The 18,117-nt window shown below is 43.5% G+C and overlaps 1 protein-coding gene across 3 annotated transcripts; it reads right to left on the bottom strand.

Moving 5' to 3' along the window:
- Positions 1-2,997: 2,997 nt before the first annotated feature.
- On the bottom strand, positions 2,998-17,251 carry cd9r (CD9 molecule related). 3 transcript variants are annotated; one of them, XM_083649437.1, is made up of 9 exons: positions 17,182-17,251; positions 16,790-16,892; positions 15,294-15,399; positions 15,088-15,185; positions 10,617-10,691; positions 9,796-9,897; positions 9,579-9,674; positions 9,178-9,261; positions 2,998-7,294 (listed from the first exon to the last, which is right to left on the bottom strand). In XM_083649437.1, exons 2-9 carry the CDS (start codon positions 16,853-16,855, stop codon positions 7,070-7,072), a joined length of 852 nt encoding a protein of 283 aa, XP_083505563.1. In that variant the 5' UTR covers positions 16,856-16,892; positions 17,182-17,251; the 3' UTR covers positions 2,998-7,069. The 3 variants fall into 3 exon arrangements, with proteins under 3 accessions (XP_083505563.1, XP_083505562.1, XP_083505564.1); XM_083649436.1 differs by having other exon boundaries at positions 17,175-17,235; XM_083649438.1 differs by having other exon boundaries at positions 2,998-4,928; positions 17,175-17,235.
- Positions 17,252-18,117: the final 866 nt, after the last annotated feature.

Below are 18,117 nucleotides of genomic sequence, written 5' to 3'. Positions count from 1 at the left end.
CTTCAAACAGCACATATTAAATTTTTCATTTTCTAAAAAATACTGGACTGGCTATATTAATCGTTTAGCTGCTGCTGGGGGGGGGGGGTGTTCAACCACTTTTGCGAGGCACTGTATGCCCCCCTACCAGCAGTCTTATTATCAGAGCTCATCTTGACCAGTTACTTCGAACATTAGAAAATAACATTTGAATCTATAAGCCGAAGTATTTTATGGGAATACTAACACAATTACACTTATTGACCTAATATTAATTAGGATATGAATAGATGATTAAAAATGATGTGATCATGGTTATGTCAGCATGCATTTTCAGTTAACTTCTAAGCTGTTCTTGTTCTTGTTGAGTGCAAAGTGGGGTTTTTCCTAGGTGTGAAAAGGGCAGAGGTGTTTAGGCCCTTTTGGCAGCAGAGATAGGCAGGTTTCCTCTTGAAGCAAACGGCAGTTGTTATTAGCAGCAGTTGCCTTAAATGAAAGCTAAGAAGGTCCCCTTTAAAATAAATTGAAAAAGATTGACAAAAGATTGAAAAATGCCCTGACCATGTGCCTAACCCAGGATATGCACCAGCGTCTAAAATGCAATTTACGTTAGGGGTGGTTCACTTCACAAGCTTGTAACTGTGTCACAGCTACCACTCAGGAATGGCTATCATACCAAAATATAATCTACAGACATGTATCTTATCAAAAATTATAAGCAAATTTTGCCACCTTGAGTGGTACCGGAATCTGGACTGGCCCATGGACTATAATGGAAATTGTGTTGAAAAACACAATACCCACTCTGCTGTGAACTCTAATCCATACTGTTACTACTAGCTGCTTTTGAAAGGGATTTATTAAAGCCAAGCACTGGAGAATTGTCTCAACCCATCGAGGAGTTAAAACAGAAAATCACCAAAATGGGAATTGAAAGATTTACACCTGACCGCGACAATATGCCTCCATATAATGATCAAATCGTTACCGATGGTGAGGCCAGTTGCCTGTGTCCATCCCTAGGTTGCTGGTGGAATGTAGGTCTTCCCCGGGCTCTCCAGGTACAGTGAAGTTCCAGGTGATTGAGCCATCCTCAGCACCACCGGTTCAGTCTACACCAGCCACTGTGACTGTCCAACTGAGACTCGCCACAAGTGAGGGATCTTGTTCTCCTTAGTCTCATTGCCATGAGAGCACTCTCTGATGTGCTTGTGAATTTTCATTCAGTATTCAAAATCATCAGTCAATAAATCAGTCCATCTTTAGGCCGGTCTGGATTTCCTTTGTCAGCAGTGGTTGAACTTTTGCAGTCTAAATTGATTCCCACCTGGCTCAAGCTCTTGTTATTAATGTTAAAGATGCTCTCCTTTCCTCTTAGACGAGTCCTTTACCGGCTTCCACCCGGAGGCCCACCTGCCCCTCAGCCTCATGCAGGGCAGAGCAGCGTATTTGGAGGTGCGCCTGCTGGATCCCCCGCAGCCTGACTTGGTGCTGCTGGTTCACCACTGCCTGGCTTACACTCACTCGCCTTATGCCAGCTCGAGGCTCGTATATAATGGGTAGGTCATACTGGAGATGTAATGGTAATTGTATGTGGTGAAATGAAAATCTCCTGTATTGCCGCCTGTCTAGGCAGGTTGAGTATGAAAACGGCCGGTATGGTGACTGCTGTCTTTTGACAGGGTTGTCAGTCGTTCTCGACTGCGCTGGTTCTCCTCTCTAGAGGGCCGTTTGTGCCCGTTTCCTCCTCCGGCTGCCGCTTTAAAGTGCCTCAACTGAAGAGGATAACCAGCACCAGGGAGCCGTTTATTCCCACTGCAGTTAGATTGCTCAGTTTGTACATGGAAATATGAAGTGTTGCTGTTTGGCTCACTTTTCACAAACAGCTGTCACTATCAGGATACTGACAATTCTTCCCACTTGTATAGCAATATCATCTTTATTCTCACTGTGTGTAATTTATAATTGAGCAGCCGTCGGCTAAAACATAGTAAGGCTTTTCATCATTCACAAAAAGTCATCTTGAGTTGTAATAGTGTTACATTTGACGTGTTTTTCAGCTGTCCCAGCAGTGACCAAGCCTCCCACCTGCTTCCTCCCCCGCCCCCCCTCCAACCCCCACCACACCCGGTGGCTGGCCATCACCAGCTTCCTGTCGCTACCCACAGGAAGTCCCTCCCACCTAAAGGGAGGATACTCTCACCTGGAGGACCCAGAGGTACGTCCCACTTTACACACACGCTCATTCAACTCAATGTCTATTCTTGCCCTTTGAAGTGACTTCTAACGTGGGGCTTTCAACCTCAGGCTGGTTGAAGATAACGTGGGTTCCACTGGGATTATGGTAACAATATAGCAAATCCCATTCAAATCTGCTTCTCCTCTTTGTCATCTCTCCCCCCCCTCAGGTCTACTTTTTGTGCACGACGGAAGTGTGCTCAGCTGCAGATGGTGACTGCACTGTAGGCTGCGTCAGCAGTAAGTAGAGTTTGTGTTGAGGTGATGGACCAACTGTATATTAATGTTGGCACAGAAAAACTCAGCTTGAATTTTGTCATCTTTACTTGAACTGGTATGTCACTTGGGGACTTCTGGGCTCCAGACTTGAAAGACCCAACACAAAAAGAAACTTTCTTACATGAATGATACAAATAACACAATCTAAGTGAGTCCTAAAAAAGTCTTGGGGCTGGACTGCAAAGGTCATGACAGTATTTGAGGTTCTTATTTTTCTATGCCGTTAACGTGGACTTCTTTTTCCCTCCTAGCTCCCGAGAGAGACGATGAGCAATGAAATAAAGACTACAACATAACAGACCTCGTGTTTTTCTCATTTTGTGAAAATAAAGGCATGAATCGTGTTGAGGGGGTAAATATCTTTGGAACATTTATTTCTTCAAAAGCAAACTTCAAATTAGTGCAATGCTACAGTCAGTAGTACAGAGTTTGTAGGCAGGCATATTTGAAAAAAAGCTTAAGCAATTTAACACATGGCAAAATCAAAAAAATCCCCCAGGCTTTTATTTTTTTTTAAATACAAGACACTCGCTAAATCCTTTTACTTTGGTCACTGATGAAACTTTTATACAAACTACAGAAAAGAACCTGAGGGGAGAAAGTAAACTCACATTAAGGGCGAGCAGTTCTCTTAAGTACCAAACTGGCTTTTACAGGAATGCAGCACTTAGGCTTCACAGCTGTAAAGCACTTCCACTGAAGTGTTGAGACAATCAATGTTCAACAGTCTGTCCTAACTCCTTGACTGGGGAAAGCCTGCAAAGTATAATTCTCAGAATCAAGGAGGCTCTTAACTTTATTCTCTGGTGTGACTCTTACTGGACATACATCTTGATTGTATTTAAATGAATGTGTGTGCAACAGGTACAAGACAAAATGTAACAAACCATGTACCATTCAAACTATTCTACAATTACAAATGAACATCTGTGCATTCTAAAAATGAATGTTTGTGAAGGAACTGGGCAAAAAGAGAAGCCAAAATTCCAGTGTTTTACCAGTAGAAAGTTATATTGTTAATAGCGTGACAAGTTAATGGATGGTGTAATGGGCAATGTGTAGATGGTAATTTGGGATGCACTAACAGTATGCGATGGCTGCCATTTTGAACACACAAAGGCTATGAATGACTCCGTATAGACAATTTGTAGAAAAAAAGGTCCCTTTTCCATAATGTACGTGCAAATATGGTCGCTTGACTTAACAAAAGCAGCAATAGAATAGGAGCAGTAAACGTAAGGAAAGCGATGCGGTGAGAAATGTGCCATATCCACACTTCAGATGGATGGGCTGCTGTCAGAGCTCACTGATAACAGGCCCATAATGATGTACAGGCCTGTCAGGCCAGTACACAAACACACTGCCTATTGTGACAGTCTGCAGCAACATGAAGAATGGCTCATTATGAGCAACATCCATTTCACTTAGAGCTACTAAAACATTTAAAACAAATAAAATATTGATGGGCACTCACTGACCATTGTGAATGAGACAAGTATTGCGACCTCAGTTTAGTCAACAGAAGAAATAATGTTAGGACTTCCACGCTTTCAGACTTTAAAGCTGGACTTGTTTCCAACACCGTTAATCCAGTGTCGTCATGTTTTATGGGTTCTTCATTTACGTCACGTAGGTCTGAGCAAGATGAATGAGTATGGAAGTGCATGTGACCGTACACGAGTGTAGCTACACGTGATCACAAATAAGGCTCAATGCATCCATCTAAAGGGCTCATGTGGATTTAAAAAAACGTTGAACAAAGTCTTTAGTTTCCAAACCAAACAAAAGTGACAAAAACGTGTGCGAGCCGTACACTTCCACACTCGTTCAGCTTGCTCAGACCTACCTCCGGACCATCAATCAAGGCATCTCAAAAGGTAAAGGAGCCTATGAAACATTGTTGACATTGTTTAAATGTCTCAAAAGCTTGAAAGTCCTCCTAACATAAAAGTTGAAAAACAATGTCTGCCTGGCGTCTCAATCAGTTGGACACACCTGTGTCAACGATGACATTTTGGACACGGTGACCGTGTCATCTCGTGCTCATAACTAGTGTCGTTCTTTTACAAATCAAAACAAAAATACTCCTACAGACAAAGTTCACATTTTTCACAATGAGTCAAATTATTAGTCAGAACGGAACGACTTGGGATAAAAACATAAAATAAAAATGATAAAACTTAAAAAGAAAACACTTGTGGGTTGAAAATAAAATGTACGATCAGTGTTTTGGCCACAGACAAAGATCTGTAAACATGTTGATAACTGGCTTAGCCTGAACTCCAGCGATGGTCTTTGTTGATTTGGCAGAGGAGTGCAGGGCCCAACAGAGAACGCCCTTCTTAGTACACGGTCGTATAGTATGCAGTGATCTCTTGCTGGCATCGCTTGATCTGTTTGGTGAGGACAATGGCGCACACCAGGGCAGTCATCTACCATGCAGACACAGGAGGAGGGCAAGCAAAGCAAGAAAGCAGAAAATAGGGATGAGACAAAGAGTTGTGATGTTAACACCTCCACCTCCGTTTACACCTCCGGGGGATTCAACCAGCTGCAGAGTGTGAGAGGAGAAGTTGAGCTGCGTGTTTGCTGCTACCATCAACGCTACTGCACCCTGCCACAGAGAAGCTTGTGTGAGATGATGGAAGAGGAGAAAATATTCTGTGAGCAATCTAGAAAATCCACCCTCAGAAACTCTTACACAGTTAGATATCCATTTTGTTATTTTGTGACTGGCTATTTTGGTGCACCTATGTTTCCCAGAACGGCTTGCAACAACCCCTAGAGAAGCACTTCTGATTCATGGTGGATCAACCTTTTTCCTCGGCTTACACTGGTGAATACATTTTCTTGGCGGGCCCATTTCCAACAAATTCGACTCTTGCAACATTGCTTTTGTGAGATAGTGAAATGAATTAAAATGGGCCCCACATGCCATAATCCGCTTATAATTGCGGTTCTGGCCCATATCCTCAGATAATTTATAAGCCCGAGCTGAATCATCATGTTTTTGACCCGATTTGTGGAGGACGGCAGTATGTCTTCCCTGTGTCGAGTCCGCTGCAAATTCAATGGAAGAAGAATCCTGTACTTGTGTTATGTTCAGGGATCACCCAAAATGGGGGGGGGGAATAAATATATAAATAACTGATTTTGTGCAGTACCAACAGAAAAAGGCAGGTATGCTTTTTTTGGAGCTTTCACCCAATGTATCATTGTTGAACATTGGTACAAAATGATGATGCGTCTCGTCCCTCCTAGCTTCTGTTTATGCCAGGTGGTCGTGAGTTGCAAATCACAACTACAAGTAGGAAAACACAACAACAAATCAAAAAACAGCAAATGGGAAAACGAATCAAAAACCACAGCGGCAAATTGGAAAACGCAACAAATCATTCAACACAACGGCAAATAAAATTAAAAGAGAAAATACGCCAGCAAATCACAGTGCAAAACCGAAATCACAACCACAAAGCAAAAACATCACATTAACATTAAATTGATCAAGTAATTTACTTGATTAAAAGTTTAATACCCATTACCCAGCTCAACTTTGAAAGCGTTTTATTTGCCGTTGTGTTTTGTGATTTGTTGTGTTTTCCTATTTGTCGTTGTGATTTGGACCTCATGGCCACCGTACATTTATCTAAAGGCAACACCTGTATATCTGAACTCCTGCAGACCTTAGAGAAGAAAGAATGAGTGTTGTGCTTGTCATATATCAGCTACAGCAAAAGGCATCTTGACCTATGTCATCTTTAAACGACATAGCAAACATATAACACTGGCTGACAGTCTTGTGCCAAGCACCCATAGTCAAATATACAGCTAGAAGGTCAAGGGTTCTAAATGAATCATATCGGGGTTGCTTCATTGGATTTCCTGTTGATTGATATTAGCTAAAGCACCAGTCAGGTGCGGGCGCATTACTGTCGTGATTGGAGCAAGAGGGAAGCGTTTGTTTCAGGGGTTAGCTGCCGGACTGAGGATGATGAAGGAGTTCAGGCACAGGCCATATATCTAAATGTATAGAAATTCTAAGAACTAATGTCTCACTCAATGCGAGCAGAGGTGCCAGATTTCCAGCAGCCAGATTGAGAATAGGAATGGTCTTTGGCCATTGTCGGCTTTTGTGCTTTTAGGGTATAGAAACCTAATTAGTTAAAGATCAAAGCTTTATTTGAGCACATTTTAAATTGGATTAAAACACTTGAATTCCCCAAATGTGCCTCGTTAAAAAAAATCTATACTATCATTATACGCATTGTAGCTGTGCAGGAAATACCTATGTGAAGTCACATCATCTACACTGGCCAGTTCTCCACAAGAAAAAGACACAATCAAACTATATATGGTCAGAAATGCATTGGCAGTCATTTTAACAGTGTTCAAGTGTTTTAGGGTGGATTTTCACTTGACATCCAGGATACACGGACTTGAGCATGTTAAAAGCTGCGACGACGAAGGATAAAAACAGAGTCCTATTCCCTCCTATGCCCGGGAGATTGTGAGATGGAGTGTGGAGATGCTGTAGCTCAACAGCGCCAGTGAGAAGTGACAGACAAAGAGTGGACTAAGCCACAGCCACAGCCGGGATATTAGCCTGGGTGAGGGGAGTGAAGACCACTGGGTCTTGGTCGGGACAGGAGTAGGAGGTGGAGATGAACCCATGCTGAGGATAGGGGTAGTGCTGGGTGGACAGAGCGGGGGTGGGGGGAGTCAGGATGATGTACTGAGGAGCTGCGATGGAAATGCTGATGTGTTTACTGAGGGTCGTGCTGCAAACCAGAGCTACGATCTAAGACAGGGAGCCATGGAGGAAGGAGTGGAGAAGAATGGCGTTTCAAAGGCAGGCGATGAGGAGCGTCGGGGTTCAGAGAAACAAGAGGGAGGCACAGTACAAACAATTAGTCGAAAGTCGTTAACATTTTACAAAGACAAAACGGCAAAAGACAAATTAAATGAAGTTTGTCTTATTTGTGTTAGCTAGGGCTGGGCGATAATTCAAGATGATCATTGATTGTCTTTCAGTGGAATCATACCGTGATGAAATGAAGATATTTTTTGATATCGACACACATTTCTGCTGTCTAAATTGATGAGGATGAGCAAATTTTACTTAAAAACTCAAGATAAAATGAGGTATGGTAGAAATAGTTTGAATATATGTTTGGTTTGACATCACTCCTAACATTACCATTTGACTCATTGAGATGAACATTAATTTGATTATTTAATGTAATTTTGCATACATAAGCCATATCTCAGACATTGAGAAAAATCCTTACCGTGATATTGATTTGGGCCAGCCCTAGTGTTAGCTTCTCTAAAGTCTACATTCTGCGACCATGTTCTCCTCCTCTAACCAGAGTTCTTCCAGTAGTGCACAATCCATTTCATACATGTGGCACATAATATGCTTGCAACAAAATTGCATTTGCACTTTTTCCACTGCAAAAGCAGCCGTTTCCCCCATCAGTCAGTGTGTGTCCTGACTAAGTCGTGTCTTTTGACTGTAATCAAATATAAATGAAGTGCAGAATAGTTGTATGTATAGCATGGGGCCATGCTGTGTTTAACACGTTCACTGCCAATGACGAGTTGACTCGTCAAAAAAAATCCAACGGTTGACTGCCAATGACGAGTTGACTCGTCAAAAAAAAAAAAAAAAAAAAAATTGACGGTGGGACGTGGATCAACGCCCCCCACGTCTCCTATAAAAATATTGGAGCCACCGAACGTGTACAACCCATTCCACCGACCCACTAAGTGGCGACAGTGCTCTCCAGACTAGAAAAAGCCAAGCCAAAACTGCAGGGGAACGCGCGAGGAAACCATTCTCATACTGTAAAATGGATTGGCGAAAACGCTTTCGCTTTCGCGCATTATCGCGCTGGGAGCTGGCGGTGGGGGATTGCAAATTTGCATAATAGATTATGCGTGCAACACACTTTGAAACACCGGCAGAAAGCCCACAATCGCACGCAGCTTCATTGCAGCTGAGCTCACAACCGAAACGACTCATGCAGACTCGCCCAAAGAGCAGCCGCCAGCAGCCAGGCAGCACAGACAGGCAGAGCCTCCCTTGTGACAAACGCTGCAAAGCCACCAGAGACACACCCATGGAGGGAGGAGTTTGAAGGAGAGGGGGGTTTCCTGCTGCTATGGAGGAAATTACTGTTCAAAACTATTGTTTAGATGTCTGACGTCTTACGCCAAAAATAAATGGTTAAAGTGACTGTTCTATCGAATTTCACAAAAAGCCATTTATCTCAGAATAAATTTTCAGACGCTGAAACCATGCTGTATTCTACTGCTAATGCCTACATAACTACTAACTCTACAAACTAACTCTTTTAGACAGAGAAAGCACACATTCTATTAGTTCTTTTGAGATCATTTGTGTTCACAAAATCTTAGCAGAAAAGAATCCTCGGCTCTTGAAAGATGAGCCAGAATCCTCAAAAAAAAAACTTGGCAGAACCTACCTACAGTATTTAAAAAACGGCTGGCAGTGAATGTGTTAATTAATTAACTTTTTTTTTTTTAAATCATGTAATTTTGTTGTTGTTGCCAGGTAAAAAAAAATCTGACGGTTTACCGGCCAAAAGGTTAATTTCAGACACTGCTTGTACAGTATGTATACAATAATTGACTGCAGCGTGTGGTGCAGTTGCCTACCAGAAGAGCCCCGATTCCACCGAAGATGCCCATCGCCTGCGGTCCTTTTGTCTCCGACCAATTTGCAATGATTCCAGGGCAGCTCTGTACAGAGACCAAGACAGTAGGCCAACTCGTAAGGGCATGTGTGGAAATGTACGTCAGCTCCATCATGTAGGTAACCAAATGTCCACAAGATAGACAAAGTTCCATTTCATCTAAGCTTGCTTTCACAAAGTGGCCAAACGTCTGGCCTACATCTTCATCATCTTTATTCTTATTGGGTCATCCTGCCCTACACAAATACAGCTAATAATTAAACATGTGATGACCTGAAAATGTTGTGTTGTTTTCCACATATTAGCGCATAATGTTGACCACCACTTTCCTCAGCGTGGCTCCAAACCTTAGCACCTACTTACAGGCTGGATGATGTGCTCGAGGAACGTGTCTGGTTTGGGACACGTCAGTTGAACAATCTCCACCAAAGTCACCCCCGTCAGACCACAGCAGTGCAGCTACAGAGTGGAGGAGGAGGAGGGAGATGAAGGGAGATAGGCAGCGTCAAAAAATAATAATCAATAATAAGCTAAATTGTGCATTGCATGAAGGAGGGGAATGCTCAGAATGTGTGCTTACCATGTTGTGGACGAATGTGAGTGTGAGGGCAATAGCTGGGTCTGTGCTCGTTATATACAGATAGTACATGCTAGCATAGAACTCTGTAAGAAACAGCCCCACCTAAACAGTGACAAATACAAGACAATATTCAGGTCAGAAACATTTATATATATATTTTCTTCATATACTATAATAGGCTATAAGTGAGCATTCTGTTAGGCATTCTGTTAGGCCCCTCTTACCTCATCACTCCTGCTGAAGGTGAGCATTCTGTTAGGCCCCTCTTACCTCATCACTCCTGCTGAAGGTGAGCATTCTGTTAGGCCCCTCTTACCTCATCACTCCTGTTGAAGGTGAGCATTCTGTTAGGTCCCTCTTACCTCATCACTCCTGTTGAAGGTGAGCATTATGTTAGGTCCCTCTTACCTCATCACTCCTGCTGAAGGTGAGCATTATGTTAGGCCCCTCTTACCTCATCACTCCTGCTGAAGGTGAGCATTCTGTTAGGCCCCTCTTACCTCATCACTCCTGTTGAAGGTGAGCATTATGTTAGGTCCCTCTTACCTCATCACTCCTGCTGAAGGTGAGCATTATGTTAGGCCCCTCTTACCTCATCACTCCTGCTGAAGGTGAGCATTCTGTTAGGCCCCTCTTACCTCATCACTCCTGTTGAAGGTGAGCATTATGTTAGGTCCCTCTTACCTCATCACTCCTGCTGAAGGTGAGCATTATGTTAGGCCCCTCTTACCTCATCACTCCTGCTGAAGGTGAGCATTCTGTTAGGCCCCTCTTACCTCATCACTCCTGCTGAAGGTGAGCATTCTGTTAGGCTCTCTTACCTGATCACGCTGGCTGTAGGTGTAGGCTCCAGCTGCGATTTCAGCACAGGCCAGAAGGGCCAGAAGGACGGAGAACTGAAAGAAAAGAGGCGAACGATCCGAATGAGTCACGGGAACAGGTCAAGCATGGAATGACACTATTCTCATGCGTCTTCTCACACAAATGTGTGCAAACACATGAAATGCTACAGGGGAGATTTTAACTCTTGGGCTTCTACAAAGGTTCAGGGCAAAGTGGATCCTAAAATGCAGTTTGGGTGGAAAATGTCATGTGTTCACTTCACAGGTCACTGAAGCGTTTTAACTGCTAAAACCACTCTTGATTCATAGTGCAATAATTGATGAGACTCAGAGACCGAGAGACTTGGTGACATGTTCAAGGTGATACTCCTCATGAATCATGGATGAGAGAGTGGGTACCGGCAGGCAGCTTCTGGGCACATTACCATGATGAGTCACAATAACTAGGATTTGACTCCCTTGGTTAGTGAGCTGCCTGGAGCATGAGAGCAGGTTGATATTCATACAGCGCTCTAGTCTGGAGCATGAGAGCAGGTTGATATTCACACAGCGCTCTAGTCTGGAGCATGAGAGCAGGTTGATATTCACACAGCGCTCTAGTCTGGAGCATGAGAGCAGGTTGATATTCACACAGAGCATGAGAGCAGGTTGATATTCACACAGCGCTCTAGTCTTGGAATAAAACAATGGGACTTGCTAATGGCCGGGTGATCGATGCTGTGAGGCCCTCAGAATACAATGCATGGAGGCGTGCAGGAGATGCAATGTATCACTGTGCAAAATGACTGCACTACATTTCTGTGGTACAAATCAGAGTGTAGTAACATGAATTTCACGATGTGAAGAATGTTGTATATATTTTTTTAATCACATTTTTTTTCTCCAGAATTTTCTCCCCAATTGTACTTGGCCAATTGCCCCTGCTGTCCCAGTCGTTGTTCCACCCCCTCTTCCGATCTGGGCAGAGCGTAGTAGACTAGCACATGCATCCCCCGATACATGTGCAGTTGCCAGCCGCTTCTTTTCACCTGACAGTGAGGAGTTTCACCTGCAGAGTGTAGCGCGTGGGAGGATCAGGCAATTCCCCGCAATTCCCCCCCAGTCCCCACCCCACCGCCAAACAAGCACCCCGACTGAACAGAGGAGGCGCTAGTGCAGTGACCACAACTCATAACCCCACCAGTATTCCCACCCACAGACACGTCCGATCGTATATGTAGGAACGTCTGACCAAGCCGGAAGTACGACTGCCGGGATTGAACCCGGATCACCATGGTCGTAGGTGAGTGCTTTGACCAAAACACTAACCAGACGACCCCCCCTTCCCCCCCCCCCGGAATGCTGTATAATTGAGGAATGGTAATAGCAGTAAATGAGGAAAAGCCTGGGTTATGATTCACTAAACTTGACCAAACATGTGTCATAACCCTGTTACTTCCCACAGTCAACTATCTCTCCCTCCCTTATCTTCAGCCTTTGAGCTACGCAACTCTTAAGGAATGGCTTGGGACTTCCCCCGACAGAGAGCAGGGCGAGGCGCTCTGCCCTGTTCAGAGGTACAACAGGAAACTACGGTTAAACATGAAACAGGAAGAAAGGGGATGAAAAACCACAGTTATTTTCAGATCATCAGTGCATGTGTTTCTTTGATGGTTTCTTAAGGCCACTTTGTGGTGGATAGAACATCACATGCCGGGCTTGACCTTTGACCTTTGTGCACAGGAGGGCATGAAAGCTGCCGCGGACAGAGAGGAGGATCAGTTAAAACAAGCGCGTGCATGCTGCCAAATAATGAGACAAAGAGTCAACGGTGCAGCTGAGAGGGTTCCCACGCCTTCTTCAACATCTCATTCAAGGACTTTTTTCAAGGAGCCAACACAGCATAGTGTGAGACATGGATCAACACAGCATAGTGTGAGACATGGATCAACACAGCATAGTGTGACACATGGATCAACACAGCATAGTGTGAGACAGATCAAGGTTAATTACAGTACGACACTGCATTTTTATAATGAGAACTAATAGACGCGCACAACTCAACTGCGCTGTGTTAGTTGCAGTTGTTAAGTTTTCACTTGGTGAGAGCTGGAGTAAAATGTGATGGGGGTGCATTCTCTATACAGGAAAAACCCTACATTCAAGCACTTTTAATGACCCATGTCTATTTTCAAAAACTTTTAGTGCCTTGATTTCTATTTTTCAAATTCACAAACTTTCAAGGATTTCAAAGAGCCCCTGAGAACCCTGAGCTGGATCTCAATGTTTCAGGGACCTTCCAGCTGTGCACCGTGGATGTTGCTGAACATCCGACCGAGGTGGTTTCAATACTTTGTGGTTACAAAATCTGATAAGAATCTGAGTCTGCAGGTTGCATTGCAAGTAGCATTTAAAACCCTTCATTGGTATGCAACTTAGAAATGAGTTTCAGCCCAATTGAATATCACTTTCGTAATAAAAAACTAGAACGACCGCACCGCGGATATATGCCTCCGCCAACAAGTGAGCAGTCGACATGCATGTCTGTCCAGACTTTGACGTTTGAGCCAAATGGGAAAAGAAATTCCATCAAGCCGTTCCTGAGATATCACGTTAACGAGGTTGGGAATGGCGTTCGTGAGGTCACAGTGACCTTGAACTTTGACGTTTGACCACCAAAATCTAATCAGTTCATTCTTGAGTGCAAATCTACGTTTGAGGCAAATTTTGTCTCGCTGGCCAGCCTCCCCTCCCTTCCGTCCGAGGAGTCTGGCGCCGCAGGTCTCCATAGTGGGATTGCGATGGGCGGCGCTTAGCGGCAGTGCTCTTGGAAACTAGTTTCAAACAATCCAACTTGCCGTTTTCAGCGTGTAGCAACGAGCTAGCGTGTAGGTTTCTGCCATTAGCTTGCTAGCTAGTTAGCGTTGTTGTTTTTACTGTGGCGGCAGGGCACTATTTACAGCGACACACAGGGAGGAGGGAGCGGAAGCCACTCTGATTGACATGGTCGGAGCCAATGACAGAGCTTGTAATAAGCCGGGAGCGGACATCCGGCTGCCACCGAAACAGTCGCTCAAATGGGAGAGCAGAGTAGAGCAGGGGAGGGTTCATCCCAGTTATGGAGACCTGCGGCGCCAGACTCCCCGGACCGAAGGGAGAGGAGGCTGGCCAGCGAGACTAAGGCAAATTTGATGAAATTCCGTGAAGGTGTTCCTCAGATATCGTGTTAACCAACATCGGACGGACGGACAGAAGTACAGACAACCCAAATTCATAATGCCTCCGGCCTGGCTATCGCCGGCGGAGGCATAAAAAAAGAAAGTCTAAAAGTGTTGTGATAACTTAAATGAATACATGATCAACATCAGTACTCTGGTCTAATCTAAGAATGTGTCGTTTCTAACGAATGCTCAGAACGTTCATCACATGTACAGTAATCTCTGAACCACAACTCACTGACTGTACCATGTCTCTGATTCAGCGCCAACTTATCTGTTGTCAGCACATTTCTGTGCGTCATTGGGAGACGCATAAAAGACTGTTACAATCTCTTCCGAAGAAGTGTATCCTGGCTATGTGCAGGGTGCATCGCTTCCTCTCATGAGACTTTAAGCTTAATATTAAAAAGACACACCTCTTGACTACAAAACTTTTCTTCATCTGAAAATATATTTAAAACTCAATCCACTTTTAATGACCACTGAGAATATAATATCTTAAGAGGAAAACATCTAAGATCTTGAAGCCGTTGAATTGATATCAGTTGTGTTTAAGACAGACACAGACTAGCAGATACTTTTTTGGGCATTACTCAAATTGAAACAAGTTAGTGTTTGGTTTTGTAGTTTTGTTGCCACATTGCAGGAGTGTTGATTCACCCACTTCGCCTACGTCTGTCCACTCACACCTTGAAACCACTGCTATGTGCCGCTGTAGTACCAGTAAATGGGCTTCCTACCTGAACCTCTGACTGGTCTGTTACCTGTTGAGGCAGAAGCTTATCCACTAAGTGATACCTCTAGTAAGGGCAGGTGGTGAAGATGGCCTTCAGATGGCATTTAGCTAACGTTCTTATCCGGAGCTATTTTTGAGAGTGCATTAGTAGTATAAGTAGGGATGTCACGATACTGGAATTTCTACTTCGATACCGATACCCAGGAAAATATCGATACTCGATACAATTTTCGATACCACGCGGCGGGATGACAACACATCAAGAGGCATAAAAAATAAACAAAGACAGATGGACGGACAGATGCACACTTCTAATTCTGGAATCAATGCCTTTGCCTGAATCTTCAAATCTCCTCTCATGATGTCACAGATAGCTGCGAAGCTCATTTCACTCCTAACCAGTACTTTGTTAGTATTCCAGCAGTACTAACACACGTACTTGTAGGCCATCGCAAACAACAGCAGCTGCAGCTCCGGTTTACAAGGGAAGTTACGTCAAGAGAATAACTTTTCTCACCACTTTCAGAGCACATCTGTTCTCGTTGCAGGCGCCGTAGTCCCCAAAGGCAACCACAATCAGCATCACTGAACCGAGAGTAATCAGCACGGTTACCACTGATGGAGAAGGAGAAAGAGGAGAGTGTTTTTGGTTATGTCTTGAGTCTTGAGTTTTTTCTCTCTCGCATTTTCTGGACAAAAGTTGTGTGTAAAAGCGGAACTCACCGATAACAAATGCACTTGAGTTGAGGGCATCAATTTCAAAGATGCCTCTTGTGTCATTGCTGAACCTCAGCCACAAGCCGAGTCCCAAAAAGGCCAACCCCACCACCTGTCAAACAGGAAATCAAACATTATTCTATTTGTACTTGGTGACACAGACTTACATCCTCCAAATCCAACTGATCCAGATGTTGTGTTTCCAGTGAACGCTGAAGAGGAAGTGAGAAACCACACCATCACACCAGCCACACCCTCATGTAGAACTGTGTCGCAAATTTAAAAAAATATTTTGGGGACAAGTTTTACATTTACAACATTTATTTTTGGGGGCACTTAAGTGTGTTCTTCTTCGTCTTCCTTCTGTCAACCAGCTTGCCTTGCAATGTGCTGAGTGTGTGTTAGAGATGGAGATGGAAATTAAATTAATTGAATGAAAATAAGTAACTTTATTGACGACTTTATTGGATCGTGGTTTTTAGGGGCATTCTGAGATTTATTGGGGCATTTTTGCCCTTGCCCCTGGCTAAATTCCTACACTGTGTAGAACTGACATGCCGCATGGAATGCTGATGTACTGACATGTGGCGTGCAACTATCTTCCAAGGTGCAATAAATAGACTTTGTGGAACAGCTACGTAAACGAGACAACTGAATGTGTTTGTTTGACTAGATGAATTCCTGTCAAACAACACAAATACACAACAGCATGCAACACAACAGATGCATTAAAAAGATTAATCAGGTTAAAACCATGTTAGTTAATAGCCGGGTTATTCCTCATTGTATAGCCCTACAATGAGGAACGGAGGAACGGAGGAACGGATGATTCCCCCCCCATGACAAGACTTAAAGTGGTTTTGTTTTTGCAGTGTTTTGCAATCATCATGAAAAGGGGGAAGTTGTGGAACTCAGGGTTGGCTTGTGTCCCACTTCAAAGTGAAACCAATGTGAAACAAAGGCAGCACTGCTGAAACGAAAGTTATGAAGGCAACATCAATCCGTGCCTGCAAACCACATGAAAATTGCACAATTTGACGTTCCTGGTGCTCTAAAGATCCAACTGTAAACACTTTTAATGTCATGTATAGACAGTTTTCACCAGAGCGCAACCCCACAGCACTTCGGCAAACTGCAGAAATATTCACTTGACATCGTTACTTTTGTTTTCGCTGCTCAGCTGTATAGACGGTTTTCACGGAATGGTCAGTCCTGCACTTGAATGTTTTTTTTTCTTTTATGTCCATAGCAAACACTGCAACAGGAAGTGAGCGGGGGTTCAATTTAGAATGTTTTTGTTGTCAAGTTAAAACCGTCTATAGAGAAACCAACAAACTGTCAAATTTCTATTTTGTTATTATTCTGAGACGTTTTTCAGTCGTCAAATCATAAAAGGTGTGACTCTAAATTTCTCAGACAAAATCAGAGACCTTCTTAGCAATCAAACTCAAGCCCATACAACACAGTACAATACAAAGAGAGTAACGTTATTTAGTACTTACAGCAAAGATGATGTTGAAAATGATGAGGATGTATTTACACACAAGGCCACATCCGTCTACTGCCATGTTTGTTTTGTTGGGGGGGGAAAGGCACTGGCAAAGTCTGCAAGGTTTGGAAAACGAATCTCTTTATCACTTCAGTTCAGTAACGCTACATACTGCCGATAAATATAATGACATCTTAGCTTTGTGAATTAAGTTATTTGCGGCAACTGTTAGCGTGAAATGTTTGTTAACGAAAGTATAATGTTAATTAACAAATTAACTAACGTTCAAAGGTAAGACGTTAACATTCATTCAGTCGTTAGCTACGCAGATAACACAGCCTCTCATATGATAGCACTTCAGACAGAATTAAATGCAAATTAAATAATAATATACACACACAATACCCGTTTTGATGTTCTTGATCTAACGTACTAACGTTCCCTCCTCGTGCAGACCGCGAACAGCAGAAGCAAACATTCACACAGAGATCACAGGATAAATATCCTGTAGCGGCGGAAAACCAAAAACAGTGCACGCCCCGCCTCTTTTAACTCACATAGTAATTTCATTGGCTTGGAGGTTTGGACTGACAGGAGGCAACACCTATCAGGAGAAGAAGGGCGGGGGAGTTCAACAGGAGGGTAATCAAAGAGAAATGAAACTTATAAGTATGGCTTTTTCCAGTAAATTTGCCAATATATACATATATTTTGCTCTGTACTTCAAGACATTTAGATATATGTCTATTTAAAAGCCCAACTGGGGACTAGGGTTGGAGATTAGCAGTAGTTAGAAACTCCATTGCAATAGTGAAGTATGATTATGTTAACTGCTGTCCCTATCAGATAAACAACAGTAGATGACATGAATGATGCCAGTTTGGATATCTAATTCCGAAACTTAAATCTGTCTGAGAACAAGGAAGGGACAGGAAATTATGCAGTGTTTTCAGTCTCCCTTTCTGTCTGTCTCCCTTTCTGTCTGTCTCCCTTTCTGTCTGTCTGTCTGTCTGTCTGTCTGTCTGTCTGTCTCTGTATGTCTGTCTGTCTGTCTGTCTGTCTGTCTGTCTGTCTGTCTGTCTGTCTGTCTGTCTCTGTCTGTCTGTCTGTCTGTCTGTCTGTCTGTCTGTCTGTCTGTCTGTCTGTCTGTCTGTCTGTCTGTCTGTCTGTCTGTCTCTGTATGTCTGTCTGTCTGTCTGTCTGTCTGTCTCTGTATGTCTGTCTGTCTCCCTTTCTGTCTGTCTGTCTCTGTCTGTCTGTCTGTCTGTCTGTCTCCCTTTCTGTCTGTCTGTCTGTCTGTCTGTCTCCCTTTCTGTCTCTGTCTGTCTGTCTGTCTGTCTG

This window comes from Poromitra crassiceps, assembly GCF_964638095.1.
Source record: "Poromitra crassiceps genome assembly, chromosome: 13".
NCBI lineage: Eukaryota > Metazoa > Chordata > Actinopteri > Beryciformes > Melamphaidae > Poromitra > Poromitra crassiceps.
This window is presented reverse-complemented; position numbering and strand designations above follow the sequence as displayed.